This window comes from Phyllopteryx taeniolatus, chromosome 2, assembly GCF_024500385.1.
Source record: "Phyllopteryx taeniolatus isolate TA_2022b chromosome 2, UOR_Ptae_1.2, whole genome shotgun sequence".
NCBI lineage: Eukaryota > Metazoa > Chordata > Actinopteri > Syngnathiformes > Syngnathidae > Phyllopteryx > Phyllopteryx taeniolatus.
The window spans coordinates 11809251-11824849 of record NC_084503.1 but is presented as its reverse complement, the minus strand read 5'-3'; the positions used below and the strand labels follow the sequence as shown (position 1 = coordinate 11824849).

Sequence of the window (15599 nt, the reverse complement as noted above, 5' to 3'; positions counted from 1 at the left end):
TCCGCTGCAATTTTTGGCCATTTCCAGTAGCCGTTTTTCCTTTCCTTTCCGGAACAAGGAACAAATCAACAACAATGGCGACCGTGGAACAGTGTCTGCTAGAACAAATGGACCTAGATGACCAGATGATACATTTAATTATGCTGCAAAATCGATCAAGGCGGCGGCGGCATCGGTGGTATGTAGAACCAAGGGGAACGCTGAGTACGTCATCACAGCATGTGCCTCAAACGGACCAATCACAAGAGATGATCTCTGCGACATTCTACGCGCAGCAACAATTTTTGCCGTGTGCGCGGCCCAATGCGTCGGGCACGTGATGCAATGCGGGTGCTGTTGGCTGCACGAGCGCGGGAGTATAAAGAAGCCTTTACTTTAAGTCAGGTAAGTAAAGAGGAGGTAAACATAGAGGTAAGGTATGTGTGTAAAAAGTCACCTACTTCTGGTGCACTCTGCTTTATGTTAGGGTTGACCAGCTCTCTGAGGTTCTGTTGTCCACCTTGTCTTTTATACAATGGGGACTTTGCCGCAGAGTCAATGTTCATTGCCTGGAGGGTCTCTTCTAATCTACATGGTTAAAATATGTAACAGTGAGGCATTGTCATTTTACATTTAGAGCATGAGAACCATGACTGAAATGGTGCCACCGCATCTTGCTCACTTGTTGTAGTACTCGTTCAGGTTGTTTCCCTCATCAAGGACTTGCCTACCAGCAAAGTCCAATGTGATTTTCCGATCTTTGCGAGATGCATGACGAAGTTCTCGCAGCTCCTCTTCCTTTTTCCTTAGCTTGTCACGCTCAGCAGTTGACAACCACTTGTTAGATTCAGTGGCAAAGTAATCAGACTCATCATCAAGTACCTGAGTTCTTTTGACACTGCAGATAAAATAGCAGTACAGGGTTACATCAAGTCTTTGTGATTCTGATTTGATTGAAACCTACAACAGAACTGTTGATTATGTTACCTAGTTCGGTCATATTCCAGCAATTTGTCTTTGTGCTGGACAGCCTTCTGCAAACCAGCCTTCATCTTGGCTTCTTGATGTGCCAGGTAATCTCTTTCACCACCATCTGTCGCAAATAAATGTATTTCTGAATTCCATAAAATACACAACATGTAGCGCAACAGGATATAAGCGATACACAAATGGAAACAGCAAAACACAAAAGAGAAAATACTGTTACTGCCACAACTAAATGTGCATTACAAAAATAAAATAAGAAATAAATAAGAATTTTAGGATAGTTTTCTTGCAGCAAGAATGTTCTCCATGCTGCTTCCCCCAACATTGTACCATTGATTCATTTACTTAAACTCCTGTGCAACGGCTCACTTGTTTTTTATCAATGGCCAGGTCAAGCGCTTGCAACTTGAAGGCTGCATTGCAGGCATCACGTCAAGTTTTTGGCATAATGAGGGCGTACGCTTGAGCAGAGAGAATCTGAATACCGGTCACGTGTGCAGAGTTGATTTCAAAATGTGAACAGCTTACACTTCAACATGGAGCTAATTGAAAAATTCATTAACAGTAAGCGCAATTTGTGTGAGTTGAAAAGAAGCTAAGAACAGTCGAGAACATGGTGCTCGTATGATTGGGAAAATCCACAAATAAACCACTTCTTAGTTTAAACAGTTAGGGTTAAAGCTTAAAAATGTTGCTGAAAAGAGTTGCTGTTTATAATGTAGGTTGAGCTTTACAATAGCACTAACCCAGATTCTCACCTCCCATCAGCTTCTTTCTGAGTTTCTGGCTTTTGTTTGAGTCTCTTAGCAGAATCTCCTGTTCTTCTTTGGTGCACACCTGAATGGCAAAGAAATGTGTCCAAATGTAAAGGTTAGCTTTCGATTATAATAATAGTTTAAAAAAAAAAAAATATTTACAAAAAAATTCTTGTACCAGTTTACCACAGAAGAGACAAGGTCCAGATCCCTCTTGCTCGCATACAATGCGACCACAGCTGATGCAGTTGTTGATGAGTCTATGCTTCTGAGCAAGGCAGTCACAGCTGTGTCGACCAGGTAGTATAACCGTCAGCTTGTCCTGGCCCTCTTGAGCATAAAGGTTTGTGAACTTACTTTTCTTCTTTGTTGAAGAAGTAGTACCACTTTCTTGAACCTGTGGGTATAGGAAATAAAAACTAATAATACCATATTAATCCACAAATGCATTGTATCCTGATCATGATAAATATTATAAAAGCCTATGTACAGTTTACTGACCCTCATCAGATCAATGGGGGTTTTGACTGCCTCTGGCTCAAGGTCCGTTTGACTCACAGTCAACAACTCTTGTTTGTTCCGACCTTTACGTTTAGACTTCCTCTGGGAATCTTTGGTTGTATCTTGGGAGTCTAATTAAGGAAAGTAATGTTGTGAATTGAATATTCTAGAGATGCTTCACTCATCTTAAAAAATGTCCACCCACCTGTTGCAGTCACTGACTCTTTGAGGATGAAAAGACCAGCCGCATCTCCGGCCTGTCTTTGAGTCTTCTTCCACCTGCAGAGGAACTCTTCAATAAACTGACCTTTCCTCCCATCTGTGCCCTGGAGAAGGTCACCCACGTACTCCTCAATCTCTTCCGCTTTTTCGATGGATATAATGTATCTAAACAACAGGATGGCATAAGTTCAATTCACAGTAACAATTATACTTCCACTTTGTGTCCCTCCCTTTGTCAAGGATTCTTGCGTTAAATGCATTGAAATCATATTTCTTTTATCAACAATGGTTTGTTTGGCAACATTCTATTCCATAAAATTGCACTCATTCATACACAATTTTAAACATTCATTCAATAACGGACCAGTAGTTTATAAATATATTGTCCATAAGAGAACATTCAGTAGTGTATGTATTAGGATCCGCAGTTTCAGGGAAGAATACACAATTGGCTAACTCGCATAAAAATAAGTCTATTTTTCCTGTCAACGAACACTTTTATTTTTCACTTACTTTTTAATGTTTATGTAAACCAGCAATTTAGATATTACAAGAGCTGTAACATATACAATAAAATAAAAGGACGGAAAATACAATGATCAATTCAAATTCGTTAGTGATATCCTGAATAAATATTTACATCTAAAGAATAAATAAATAAATGCATGAATACATTAATGGTATATGAATAAATAATTACCAAACAATTAACATAATTTAACCTTTATTTAGCCAGGTATGGTAATTGAGAACAGATTCTCTTTTGCAATGCCGACCCAGTTGCAGACAGCAGAGTAAAAGCAAGTACAAATAAATACATAAACAACAAACTGCACAATGTGATGTAAACAAACTGTACACAAAACATACACACAGAACATAATACAATACAAAGCACAAATAAACAGACAAAATCTTCCTGTCCAATCAAAATACACTGTAGCTCCCTTAACATTGGCACTTTGCATACAGGAGGTCGAGGTACAAAATAAAGAACACGATAATAGTAAGAAGTAACATCAAATGTTCCTTACTTAGTAATTAGATAGAAACCACAAACTACCTTAACAAAATCCACCATCAATAGCATATTCCTTCTATTTGTAATCAAGGGTAAGGATTATGAGCCCAACTCAACCAACAAGTGGGGGGAAAGGTACGTTCCGTGTACTGCATTCGTATCGTTGCATGTCGAAGTTTCGTTAGCTCGTAAATTAAGCCTGCTTGCTAACAAATGTAATGACAAGCTTTCACAACAGTAGCGTTGACCGAAAACGAAGCAATAAATACATGTTTTGTCGAAATAACCATAGTCAAACTGTTATATAGGTTGTATTTAAATCACATTCGTTTGTCAAACTAGCTTGCTGTAAACTGTACGTCAGTTTTCGCTTTTGACAGCAGCAAGACATCCCAACGCTTTCTTACTTGACGATGTCTTCAGATGCCTCCAGACCAAACTTGTGCTGTAACTGGCCCAAACACCACTGCAACAAATCGTCTGCCATTTCAGCTAACCAACTAGGCTTACAGAAACGCTTCCTAATAACGTTTCAATGATAGCGTGGATATGTTTCCAACCGGTTGAATATCAGACGGGCACACAGTATGTACGGTGCAGCACGGAATGCCTTCCGGATTTAAAAAAATATATATAAATAAATTAAATTAAAAAATAAAATAAATAAATGCATAAAAAAGCACGACTGGATGATAGTTCCACATAACGCCGAAAATACTTTTGACCAAGAGGTTTGAGTGAGCATAATGTCTTCACAGTCTCAAATTCGAGGGAGCCCGAACTACAACTTATTTGTTACATCCAGTAGATGGCAGCATCGCACCACAATGCCATTTGTCAGTTTCCCTACCATTTTAAAGAGTGTGTTTCCAATCTACAATAGCACCTGAACTAGACATGATTGATTACAAATAATATATAGTGTGTTTCTCAAAATTACATGAACTACAATGAATTAATAATTTTTTTAGCCATACCAATAAAGTGTGTGTGTGTGTGCGTGTGTGTGTGTGTGTGTGTGTGTATACCTTTCTTTGAAAAGGTTACTTGCGTTTATGCAAAAATTCCTTCTCTCTGTCTGTGATGCATTATGGTATATCACGACTTTGTGAGTGACCATCGGATGGTCACTACTTTTTGCTATGCTTTGTGGGAAATTTTGAGTGCACTGAATTTGATCACCAAGCATTCTGACACCACTGCAAAATGGCGTAACCACTATATAGTGGTTAGTAGGTGATTTCGGACACAGGACGAGTCAGTAACCATGACAATGGCAGAGGGAAACACAGAGGCAATAAGTTTTCACTCAGCTCAACATCCTCTCATACTTGGTTTTCATTGCTTGTTCAGCTTTACCCACATACAGACTGGAAGTTTGGTAAAGGGCTGAAGTGGGGGGTGAACTGTGAAAATGTCTGTTTTCCTGATCACCCAGAGACGGTGCCCATGATACAGTAATTAGTGAATTCAATGACCCATGATTCGACATGAACATTTTGCTGCTCTGTCTAAAGTCCCTCAATGTTACCTTAATTTGAAGGAAGTGTTCAACAAGGCCCGAGCCACCTCTCTTCCTCCTCACTGGCCCAGTGATTGTTATTGAGCTAAAACCTGGGGCGGCCATTCCCAAAGGACGGCTCTACCCAATATAAGATCCAGAGAGGAAAGCTATGATCGACTACATTTTCTCTTAAAGGCAGAGCTGATCTGACCTTTTTCAGCTGGGGCAGTATTTTTTATTTTATTTTAATATTTTCCGTCAAATAGACGAAGCGCTTTGTCCCTGCATTGACCAGAGCCATTAAACAACAGCACCATAAAGAACAGGTACCCCCTCCCACTCATAAATGAAGCTTTTGATATGTTACAAGGTGTTAAAATCTTCACTAAATTGGACTTTCCTAACGCTTACAACTTTGTCATAATTCTGGTAGGAATGAATGGAAGATGGGGTTTAACACCCCGACAGGCCATTATGAGTACCAAGTTATGCCTTTTGGACTCACTATGCCGACTGTATTTTTGCCTGTAGTTGGACGCTATACCACATCAAGATGGGCTTGGCTAAGGTCAGAACAGTGGTTCATTGGCTGACACCCAGTTGCAAGAAACAAATTCAAAATTCTTGGGTTTTGCAAACCTTTATAGGCACTTCATCAGGAATTTTAGCTCTGTAGCCACACCTCATGCCTTAAGACGGTGACGTCACAGGTGATTCATTGGGCTCACACTTCCTTGCTTACATGTCATCCAGGGGTAAAGCATACCATGTTTGTCATCAAGCATAGGTTCTGGTGGCCATCTGTGGGGAAAAGGTGAGGGGAATATGTGGCTGCCTGCACAATCTGTGCCAGGAATAAATCCCCAGCCATGTCTCCTCGTCTACATCCATCCATTCATTTTCTTTACCGCTTATCCTCACTGGGGTCGCGGGGTGCTGGAGCCTATCCCAGCTATCTTCTGGCGAGAGGCAGGGTACACCCTGAACCGGAACATAGAAACAAACAACCATTTGCACACACATTCACTCCTACGGGAAATTTAGAGTCTTCAATCAACCTACCATGCATGTTTTTGGGATGTGGGAGGAAACCAGAGTTCCCAGAGAAAACCCACCCAGGTACGGGGAGAACATGCAAACTCCACGCAGGCGGGGCCAGGATTTGAATCCCGGTCCCCAGAACTGTGAGGCAGATGTGCTAACCAGTCAACCACCGTGCCGGCCCTCGTCTACATGTTTACTTTTATTTTGTATTAATTGTTTTTGTTTTTAAGATTCCATGCTATTGTTCTAGTGTATCCTGAGTTTTTTTCCCCTCCAGTCTACAATGAATTTTTGACACATTTGTTCCAAGTTTTTGGGTTGTTAGATGACTGTTGAACATGCAATAAATCTTTTTTTTTTTGTGAATTGTGTTTTTCGGTCCTTTTGCCTCATCATTTATAACCAGAGCCTGTTTTATCTGACTTCTGCCTTTGCCTGCCACGAAACACACACAACGATGCAGGTAGTGAATTTTACGGAAAATTTAATGATCTAACAATGGGGGAAGAACACAGAAAAACACAAAACAAACAAAGTACAGACGAACATTGGCAAAGGAAACTGACTTGTTATGTGAGATTGGCAGAATGAACGTGTGGTGAATGCATATAGCTGGGGATTCCTGTTCTTGTTAATTTAAACCCAAATATGCACTAATCTGTACTTTTAGTAGACCGCAATGTTGGATTTACGTGTCTTGAACACGTTTGAGGCAGGCGGGTCAAGCTCCTGAGTGTTCGACCGGGAGCAGGTGGATTTGACGGAAAGGAGGAAGAAAAAAAAGGGGGGGGGGGGCGGAATGAGACCCAAAAAGTTCCCAGGCAGGACGTCTCTCAGGTGTCTCTGTTCACAAAACGTTCGGAGCGGGCGCGTTGTGTCCGCTTCCGTCCCCTCGGAGTGAGCTCAGGCCCCCAAACAGGGTAGTTCGGCGTGCTTGCAGGATGTGCTGCAGCCGGGGATGGTCCGATGTGTCTTCGTCACCTCGTGGTGAAGTGGGCGTCCTGCCTCGGCCCGTCGTCGACAAGTTGGTCGGGTGAGACAAAAGCTGACCCCAGACCACAGCTCCGGCCCTTTTTATGGCCAGAGCAAGAAAAAAAGGGGGTGGTTTACCCCTCCTCCCTTCCTACCACCTTTGTGACCAAAAGGGGGGCTGGACCGCCTTTGAGTGTTATTTTTCCATTTTAGGATTATTTCGTGGTTTAAAACTCTGCGAGTTCTAGTTTGCATTGATCGATAGCGCCTACCTGAGGGAAGGAGCCGGAAGAGCCGGTGACCGGGATGTGGAGGGTCCGAGAGGATTTTTCACGCTCTTGTCTTAGTTCTGGCAGCGTGCAAGTCCTCAAGGGTGGGTAGGGGGGTACCGACAATCCTTTCAGCAGTTTTGATTGTCCGTCTGTATGCTCCTCGGCAGGGAGCGGCGGTAGTACGAGGTTGGGGTGCTGGGTGGCATCTTTTCCTGGCATGTCCGCTACAGGATCTTACTCTAAAAACGCCTGTGACTAAACCTATTTGGACATTCATTATTCAGTCATTATATATTACTTACCTGTACTGTGGTGTCCTCTTGGGAACTCCATTCACCACTTGGGCGCCACTGCCATAAAAACATTTTCCCACTTTCAATTTGTGACAAAAACTTAAACTTATCTGGTTGTGCTGTGCCGTGGTTTTGAATCCATACTGATTTATTTATTTACAAGCCCAATTCCAATGAAGTTGGGACGTTGTGTTAAACATAAATAAAAACAGAATACAAGGATTTGCAAATCATGTTCAACCTATAATTAATTGAATACACTACAAAGACAAGATATTTAATGTTAGAATTGATAAACTTTATTGTTTTTAGCAAATAATTATTAACTTAGAATTTTATGGATGCAACACGTTCCAAAAAAGCTGGGACAGGTGGCAAAAAAGACCGAGAAAGTTGAGGAATGCTCATCAAACACCTGTTTGGAACATCCCACAGGTGAACAGGTTAATTGGGAAAAGGTGGGTCCCATGAGTGGGTATAAAAGGAGATTCCTTGAATTGCTCAGTAATTCACAAGCAAAGATGGGGCGAGGTTCACCTCTTTGCGAACAAGTGCGTGAGAAAATAGTCGAACAGTTTAAGGACAATGTTCCTCAACGTACAATTGCAAGAAATTTAGGGATTTCATCATCTACGGTCCATAATATCATCAAAAGGTTCAGAGCATCTGGAGAAATCACTGCATGTAAGCGGCAAGGCCGAAAACTAACATTGAATGCCCGTGACCTTCGATCCCTCAGGCGGCACTGCATCAAAAACCGACATCAATGTGTAAAGGATATCACCACGTGGGCTCAGGAGCACTTCAGAAAACCAATGTCAGTAAATGCAGTTCGGCGCTACATCCGTAAGTGCAACTTCAAACTCTACTATGCCAAGCAAAAGCCATTTATCAACAAAACCCAGAAACGCCACCAGCTTCTCTGGGCCCGAGCACATCTAAGATGGACTGATGCAAAGTGTAAAAGTGTTCTGTGGTCCGACGAGTCCACATTTGAAATTGTTTTGGGAAATTGTGGACGTCGTGTCCTCCGGGCCAAAGAGGAAAAAAAACATCCGGACTGTTATGGACGCAAAATTCAAAAGCCAGCATCTGTGATGGTATGGGGCTGTGTTAGTGCCAATGGCATGGGTAACTTACTCATCTGTGAAGGCACCATTAATGCTGAAAGGTACATACAGGTTTTGGAAAAACAAATGCTGCCATCCAAGCAACGTCTTTTTCATGGACGCCCCTGCTTATTTCAGCAAGACAATGCCAAACCACATTCTGCACGTGGTACAACAGCGTGCCTTCGTAGTAAGAGTGCGGGTACTAGACTGGCCTGCCTGCAGTCCAGACCTGTCTCCCCTTGAAAATGTCTGCCGCATTATGGAGCGTAAAATACCCCAACGGAGACCCCGGACTGTTGAACAGCTGAAGCTCTACATCAAGCAAGAATGAGAAAGAATTCCACCTACAAAGCTTCAACAATTAGTGTCCTCAGTTCCCAAACCTTTATTGAATGTTGTTAAAAGAAAAGGTGATGTAACACAGTGGTAAACATGACCCTGTCCCAGCTTTTTTGGAACGTGTTGCAGCCATAAAATTCTAAATTAATGATTATTTGCTGAAAACAATAAAGTTGATCAGTTTGAACATTAAATACCTTGTCTTTGTAGTGTATTCAATTAAATATAGGTTGAACATGATTTGCAAATCATTGTATTCTGTTTTTATTTATGTTTAACACAATGTCCCAAATTCATTGGAATTGGGTTTGTATTTTTTTTTTTTAATAGAGGTGAAAGCACGGGATACACCCAGAACTGGTCGCCAGCAAATCACAGGGCATGAAGAGACAAATAACCATTCCCACTCACCACTTAAGGACAAGTTAAAATATTCAATGTTTTTGGAATATGGGAGGAAACCAGAGAAAACCCGCAGTTTTGAATCTATACCCTCAGAACTGTGAGGTGGATGTGCTAAAGAGTGCTGCCAATAAGTATACTAACACAGGCTAAAGTACTCAAGGAGAGGTGCAGAGGTGAAAGCAATGTAAAGTTTTGTTTCAACAAGAAATTGATTTGTCTTCTTCAAACTCTTGGTTTACAGACAGCTTCTAAAATATACCTATTAGAGGCACTGAGTCAAACGTGGCCAGCATAATCTCTGCAACTCACAGCATGAACACTTTTAGGGAGAGCAGAGAGGGCTCAACTCTACTAAAGGACTATAGGTAAACATAATCTACGTTTATTTGTTTATTTTTTTTGGGAGTCTTACAACTTGGAATTTTGTTGTTGCTGTGAACACTTGCATGTATTGTGGATAGGGCTGTTTGAACATTATGATTTTTGTGGGTGAAACAAATTGGGTTAAATTGTTTGAAAAAAGTAAATTTTAAGGTTTTGGAATTTGCATTTGTCTAAAAGGATAACATTGTAACTTAAAATCATAATCTAGCAAAATAGCAGCAGGTAAAAATTAGGGTTGGGCACGATAAACCTATGCGACCGGATATCCGTTCGTGAAAGCGAGTGATACGACTGAATCGGTAGCAGTCTCTGTTATCGATACAAAATCCGCCAGGAATCCTGAGATACATCAGTTGTCAGATATTGCGAGGCTAGGAATCGGTTGCGTGAGGCTTTATGGTTTTCATCTCGTAAAACAAGCGTGAGAGGTTTCGCGCAGTGCTCCCCAGGTAACCTTGCTTACAACCAAACAGAGGAGAAACTGGTGGATACTAACGACAGTACTAGTTTAACTACATTTCTCTGTAGCATCACTATTTCAACAATCGCTAGTTGAACTAAGCTAGCTAAGCTACTTAAAAGTTCAAAAAGTCAGTCAGAACTCAGCAAGCAGCAAAAAAAAAAAAAAGCTCCCATCATTCTCTCGTAATCGTATTTTTTAAAACGTTATAGGCTATGCATCCAGCAGACGTTCGACTGCCATTCCAGTACGCAGTGCAGACAAAAAAAGGTAATTGAAAGCTTTTTCTTTTCTCCACGTCCCGCGACAGTTCAACAATGTATTTTTATAGTTATATTTCTAAACTGCACAGGTTGTGCTTTGAGCAGAAGTAGGGACTGGTTTCAAGGAGAATGACAACCACACAAGATCCCATTCACTGCCACCAAGGAATATAATCCAGACATGGATAAAACTTTGCTAGATTTTATGCGCAAGGTAATACAAATCTGGACTCTTGAGCAAACTGTAGAGGAAGTGAATTTGGAGGAAAAGAGTGCCAGTGTGGGAGCCCCATTTGTTCATGCATTTTTGTCTTATGTAAATTCTGTACAGTTATACATTATAAATAAATTATTTTTCTGTCAAAAGTACTTTTTCAGAGTTGTTTTATGTTCAGATGTTTGAGATTTTCACTAAAGAAAAAAAAATATTGGTGTCAAAGTCATTGTTCTGCTTGATCCATCCATCCATCCATTTTCTAAGTCGCTTATCGTCATAAGGGTCGCGGGAGTGCTGGAGCCCATCCCAGCTATCATCGGGCAGGAGGCGGGGTACACCCTGGACTGGTCGCCAGCCAATCGCAGGGCACACATAAAAAACGGTGATGTAACACAGTGGTAAACATGACCCTGTCCCAGCTTTTTTGGAATGTGTTGCAGCCTTAAAATTTAATGATTATTTGCTAAAAACAAAAAAGTTTATCAGTTTGAACATTAAATATATTGTGTTTGTAGTGTATTCAATTAAATATAGGTTGAACATGATTTACAAATCATTGTATTCTGTTTTTATTTGTTTAACACGTCCCAACTTCATTGGAATTGGGGTTGTAAGTGAGCACCCACCTCCCCCCTGTTCCTATGACTGCCAGGTCCCCGACTGGCCCTACCTCGTGTAAGAGGTGGAAGCAGGCCCGAGGAACGACAGGGGGCCACCCACCAGCAGCCAGAGCAGGGGACCCAGCTGGCACCGCTCCAGCACCCACGGAACATGGGCGAGTTACCATCACACCACCAATACTCCCCAGGAGGTCACCCCAGTGGTCCCCCAACCCACCCCATCCCCAAGATCAGAAAGGAGTGAAAAAAGTCCCACCCCTACAGACGCCGGAACAGCAAACACAGGGACACGAGAAGAACATCCCCACTCCATGCATGTGTCCTCACCATCCAAACCGATCTAAAATGTGTAAAAATACAAATAAAAATAAATAGAACAATAATATAACAACAACCTCGACAACAAAGAATACAGAATTCCATTGTTTACTTTCACACTTATGAAAGTAGTCTTGCTATTGTCAAATGGCACCCTACCCAGGCAAAGGAATCAAGAGTCTAGATTTAGCATGTTGAGGAAAGCTATCGACATATATATGTAATTTTTTTTTTCGTTCTGCTGATATTTTTTCTAACGCAACATATTCTATGATGAGATTTAGCCAATGATTGATAGCTTGTTTGTTTTTCCAGTTTAATAGAATTGTTTTCTTAGCAGTAGCTAATGCGACAAGTAATGATTGTAAATATTTATTAGGGAGGTCGATTATGCTTAAGTCATCAAGTATGCACAATCTTGGGGAAAGTGGAATCCTGCAGTTCAAAATAGGGTTTTTGTATAACCGAAGACCAAAAGCATTGAATTGGTATACATTCCCATATATGTTTAGATCCATAATAAAAGTTTAAATTTCTTTTTGGTTTGGGTTGTTCGAAGATGCGTATAAGATGCTGTAAAAATTGTCAAAAAAAAAATTCATTCATTTCTAGGGTTGATTGTGTACAGTTGCCGTTTGAATCGTGAATGGCTCTAATTAATTACTTTTCTTTATTGCGCTGAAGTTGGTTCGCAAGGAATTTTTCGCAAGGTTGTTTGTTTCTATGTGCCCTGCGATTGGCTGGCGACCAGTTCAGGGTATACCCCGCCTCTCGCCCAGAGTCAGCTGGGATAGGCTCCAGCCGGCCCGTGACCCTTGTGAGGATAAGCGGTAAGGAAGATGAATGAATGAATGAATGTAAGTTGACTCCTGTATAAGTGTGTACCTGTTTTCTTGGTATTGACAGCTGTCAAGTTCCTTTTACATGAGTGCATACAGCCATCACCCAGGTTTTGTACTCATGTATCAGGGCATAGCGTTAATAGCGTTCAGTTTGTTTGTGCTTACAAATGGCCGTGTTTCTTTTACATGAGCAGATAATTCAGCTTTTGTATGTTGTCAAAGACTGTTCTTTCAACTGTAATCACAAAATTACAGCCTGTGCGGGCAAAGCAATTAAAGGACACTTCTGTCAGTCTTTGTGCATGTAAAATGGTGTCAATTCACTTGCATGTGTCCGCAGGCACACACCCCAGGGACTCTTTCACTGGGTGTGGGGCCACTCACTTATTGCGACAAATAACTCATGAATATGCGAATTGCTCGTGTATCCCATCACTCCTACTCTCGTCCTAGAGATTTATAATTTGCAGTCAATCCCACCACACTTCAGTTGTACAGTCGGGTTCACGAACCTTGTCCTCCATGCTTATTCTGCTGTCCTTGACCTGTTGTAGCTTGTCCTGTCCTTCGCTCACAGGGTGTAGCACTACAGCCCCATGCAACACTCATATTTAATGCTTCATTGTTGTAGTACTTTTCTCATCCTGTTTACAATTAGTGCTTTGTCTTTTGTCTTCGTTTCTCTCTCTCCTCTGAAGAAAAAAATTCAATAAAAATCTTAAGTATATAATGTACACATTTGTGCGTCGGCCGCAGCAAAGCTAAAAGATCGCGAACAGTATGTTGTTTCGGCTGTTTTATTTCAGAGACAAAAATATTTCAGTCCAAAACTGAAAATGCACTTTTAGGCCATTTTGGGGCAAAACATTTTGGCGGTCAAAATTTCAGTGCATCATTATTTTAAAGTCATAAATGTGAAAAATCAGCTTTTATGACTTTGATTTATTTGAGAATAGTGCATAATCAAGTTCCTTCATGAAGCACAAAAATCTGAAGCTTATGATTTTCTGACCTATCTGATAACAAAGCATATTCTCTGAGGCTGAATTTTTTTTTATTTCATTCAGTGTCTACATATTGCCAGAGACTAACTCCTGTACTTTGTTTTAGCTGTGAAGTTACAGTTACTGTAGTAAAAGTACAAATGGAGACAGTGTACTGCATAGGGATACAATTTGAGTAGGTTAAAACAATATTCAAACAAAACAAAAATACATATTTAGTCAGAAAACATTGGCATTGTCGTAGGTTAACAGATTACAATACATTGGACAAAGCGTCTTACATATTCATTAAAAAAGGATATAACTGAAGTGGGTTACTAATGTAGCAAATTGTGTTATAAAAGGCTAAGGCTGATTAAGTAAAAAGGTATACATTCAAATGCTTGCCATGCCATGACAGTATAACGGTTACACAGTATTCAGTGATACATGAGTCTCGTATACACCAGTCTATATTGTTTCTTGGCCACCTGCTTGAAAAAAGGAAATTCTGAGATACATGATGTAAATGTTTGCTTTCACTGTGACATTTATGTTCAGACAAAGTTCTCAAGAGACCACATCTTTGGAAACAACCTCGGTAATGTTTGGTGCTGTCATGAGAATCCCAAAGGTGCACAGGATAACGAGTATCGAGAAAATAACGAAACAAAGTCGGTCGATTACAGCAGCAGCAAATTTCCAATCACTGCGTGTGCTCTCTTCCTGGTGCTGGTCATGGAAACGTTTGGCAATATAGCGCACTTCATCTAGGATATTAGCAAGCTCTGGTTCAGTGGTGCCGAGTGTGGAGCTCGGAACTTTGGTGAGGAGAACTTCCCCCTCACCAGCTCGTCCAACCGTCCTCGAATCAGATGAAGTCAGGTGAATGCTCTCCATTCTGGCTTTGAGGTCCATGCTGGTTGGACTGCTCTGTGTTTTGTCCTCATCTGGACGCTTCATGCGCAGAAACCAGGCGCACCAATTAAAGAGGACCACACGAATCTTTGGGATCAAACGAGAGATATGATTCATGAACAAAAGTTCACATTCAACGACGTTCATTACCCAATGCTGTAACACTAAATGATCCAATGCAGGATAACGTCAAATCACTTGGCAGCTCATCCAGTACCCAAATGTGAGGAGAACTCCCGCAGGCCTTTCTTTTCTGATGTTGTCAGACTTCACAACCAATATTGCTGTCAATAGCATGCACACAACTTTCTATGTTCTGTATTCATTGTCTAATAACAGCCTGTTCCTGCTCTAATTTTAACTAGATCTATAGATTTATTTTCCCTTTTTTCCCCCAGGATTAACAATGACACACAGTCAAACACAAGTGTGCTGAGTACTTTTTTGAGGACATTCAATAAAATACACTCTACTGTACACCAACTAGTAATCAGATCTGGACATGGCAGAACACAATCAAAGAGGAAGGGCAAAAGGATCTGGACAAATACAAGTAGCAGAAAACATGATCTCGCACCTTCGGGAATAACTTATGTGAAGCGACAGTATGTCTGTAAGAAGAGCATCTATGAAAACCCAGATTCCACATATGACACATTGACGTATAGCAAGAAACCGCTTGTGAATGACAGCAGCTCGTTCAAGCCTTAAGCACATGAACGGGAAAGCACAAACAATTCTGTGTTGCTTTGCAAGTTGAAACTTGTAGAGTAAAAACCATCTTATTTTTAGTGATGAAGCTTTTTGAAATAGGTGTAGTTAATATATACTGTATAGTTTAATAATCAATACATCCTTTGTTTTTCAACATGAAGCCTATTTAATTTCATTTGTCTCAGACATATTGTTACTAAGATACAGTATTTCAAATTATGTACATTTTTGTGGACCCGGTATAGTCATCTCATAAAATGCTGCAGATTTGTTTATGCTTGGTATAGTATACTACAGTATAGTATCATGGTTGAACTGACTAATCAACACTTTGACCTTGCCACACCCTTGTCCTTGACAATTAGATTTTTAATTACATTTTAAACATACAGGAGGCTTCATTCAGGTTCATTAATGAATCAATTAAATTGCCAAGTCTCTTAGCAATGTGGCGAACATGACCGGAATGTCATT

At 40.8% G+C, this 15599-nt stretch overlaps 3 protein-coding genes across 14 annotated transcripts in view; 1 reads left to right on the top strand and 2 right to left on the bottom strand.

Moving 5' to 3' along the window:
• The window catches only part of trip4 (thyroid hormone receptor interactor 4), a 131584-nt gene extending 127528 nt beyond the window's left edge, over positions 1–4056 (bottom strand). Inside the window, exons 1-8 of the mRNA XM_061760750.1 lie at positions 3873–4056; positions 2428–2609; positions 2223–2353; positions 1900–2118; positions 1725–1803; positions 967–1072; positions 662–877; positions 441–567 (exon numbers count right to left, since the gene is read on the bottom strand). Coding sequence (XP_061616734.1) covers positions 441–567; positions 662–877; positions 967–1072; positions 1725–1803; positions 1900–2118; positions 2223–2353; positions 2428–2609; positions 3873–3952 — 1140 coding nt within the window. The 5' untranslated portion in view covers positions 3953–4056. The remainder of the gene's footprint in view (positions 1–440; positions 568–661; positions 878–966; positions 1073–1724; positions 1804–1899; positions 2119–2222; positions 2354–2427; positions 2610–3872) is intronic.
• Positions 3221–12204, top strand: LOC133471306 (serine/arginine repetitive matrix protein 1-like). Of its 10 annotated transcripts, XR_009786177.1 has the most exons (5): positions 10046–10239; positions 10463–10520; positions 10603–10727; positions 11012–11112; positions 11383–12204. XR_009786177.1 is itself a non-coding variant. In XM_061760779.1 (4 exons), the coding sequence occupies exons 1-4, from the start codon at positions 3567–3569 to the stop codon at positions 11592–11594; spliced, it is 405 nt and encodes a 134-aa protein (XP_061616763.1). In that variant the 5' UTR covers positions 3222–3566; the 3' UTR covers positions 11595–12204. The 10 variants fall into 10 exon arrangements, 3 of the variants coding, with proteins under 3 accessions (XP_061616763.1, XP_061616746.1, XP_061616754.1); XR_009786176.1 differs by lacking the exon at positions 10046–10239 and adding an exon at positions 3221–3600 and having other exon boundaries at positions 10619–10727; positions 11012–12204; XR_009786175.1 differs by lacking the exon at positions 10046–10239 and adding an exon at positions 3221–3600 and having other exon boundaries at positions 11012–12204.
• Positions 12205–13291: 1087 nt separating this feature from the next.
• The window catches only part of LOC133471263 (neuronal acetylcholine receptor subunit alpha-7-like), a 30770-nt gene continuing 28462 nt past the window's right edge, over positions 13292–15599 (bottom strand). For all 3 annotated transcript variants that reach the window (XM_061760671.1, XM_061760680.1, XM_061760690.1), the window contains one exon: positions 13292–14498. In XM_061760671.1, coding sequence (XP_061616655.1) covers positions 14064–14498 — 435 coding nt within the window. In that variant the 3' untranslated portion in view covers positions 13292–14063. The remainder of the gene's footprint in view (positions 14499–15599) is intronic.

What these genes read in the sequence shown, in the direction of transcription:
- LOC133471306 (XM_061760762.1), top strand. Translation starts at nt 3,567, where the DNA reads ATGAGCCCAACTCAACCAACAAGTGGGGGGAAAG. An exon ending in ACCAACAAGTGGGGGGAAAG is followed by an intron (nt 3,601 to 10,462) that starts GTACGTTCCGTG and finishes AAAACGTTATAG; the next exon opens with GCTATGCATCCAGCAGACGT. An exon ending in AACGGTGATGTAACACAGTG is followed by an intron (nt 11,129 to 11,382) that starts GTAAACATGACC and finishes TATGACTGCCAG; the next exon opens with GTCCCCGACTGGCCCTACCT.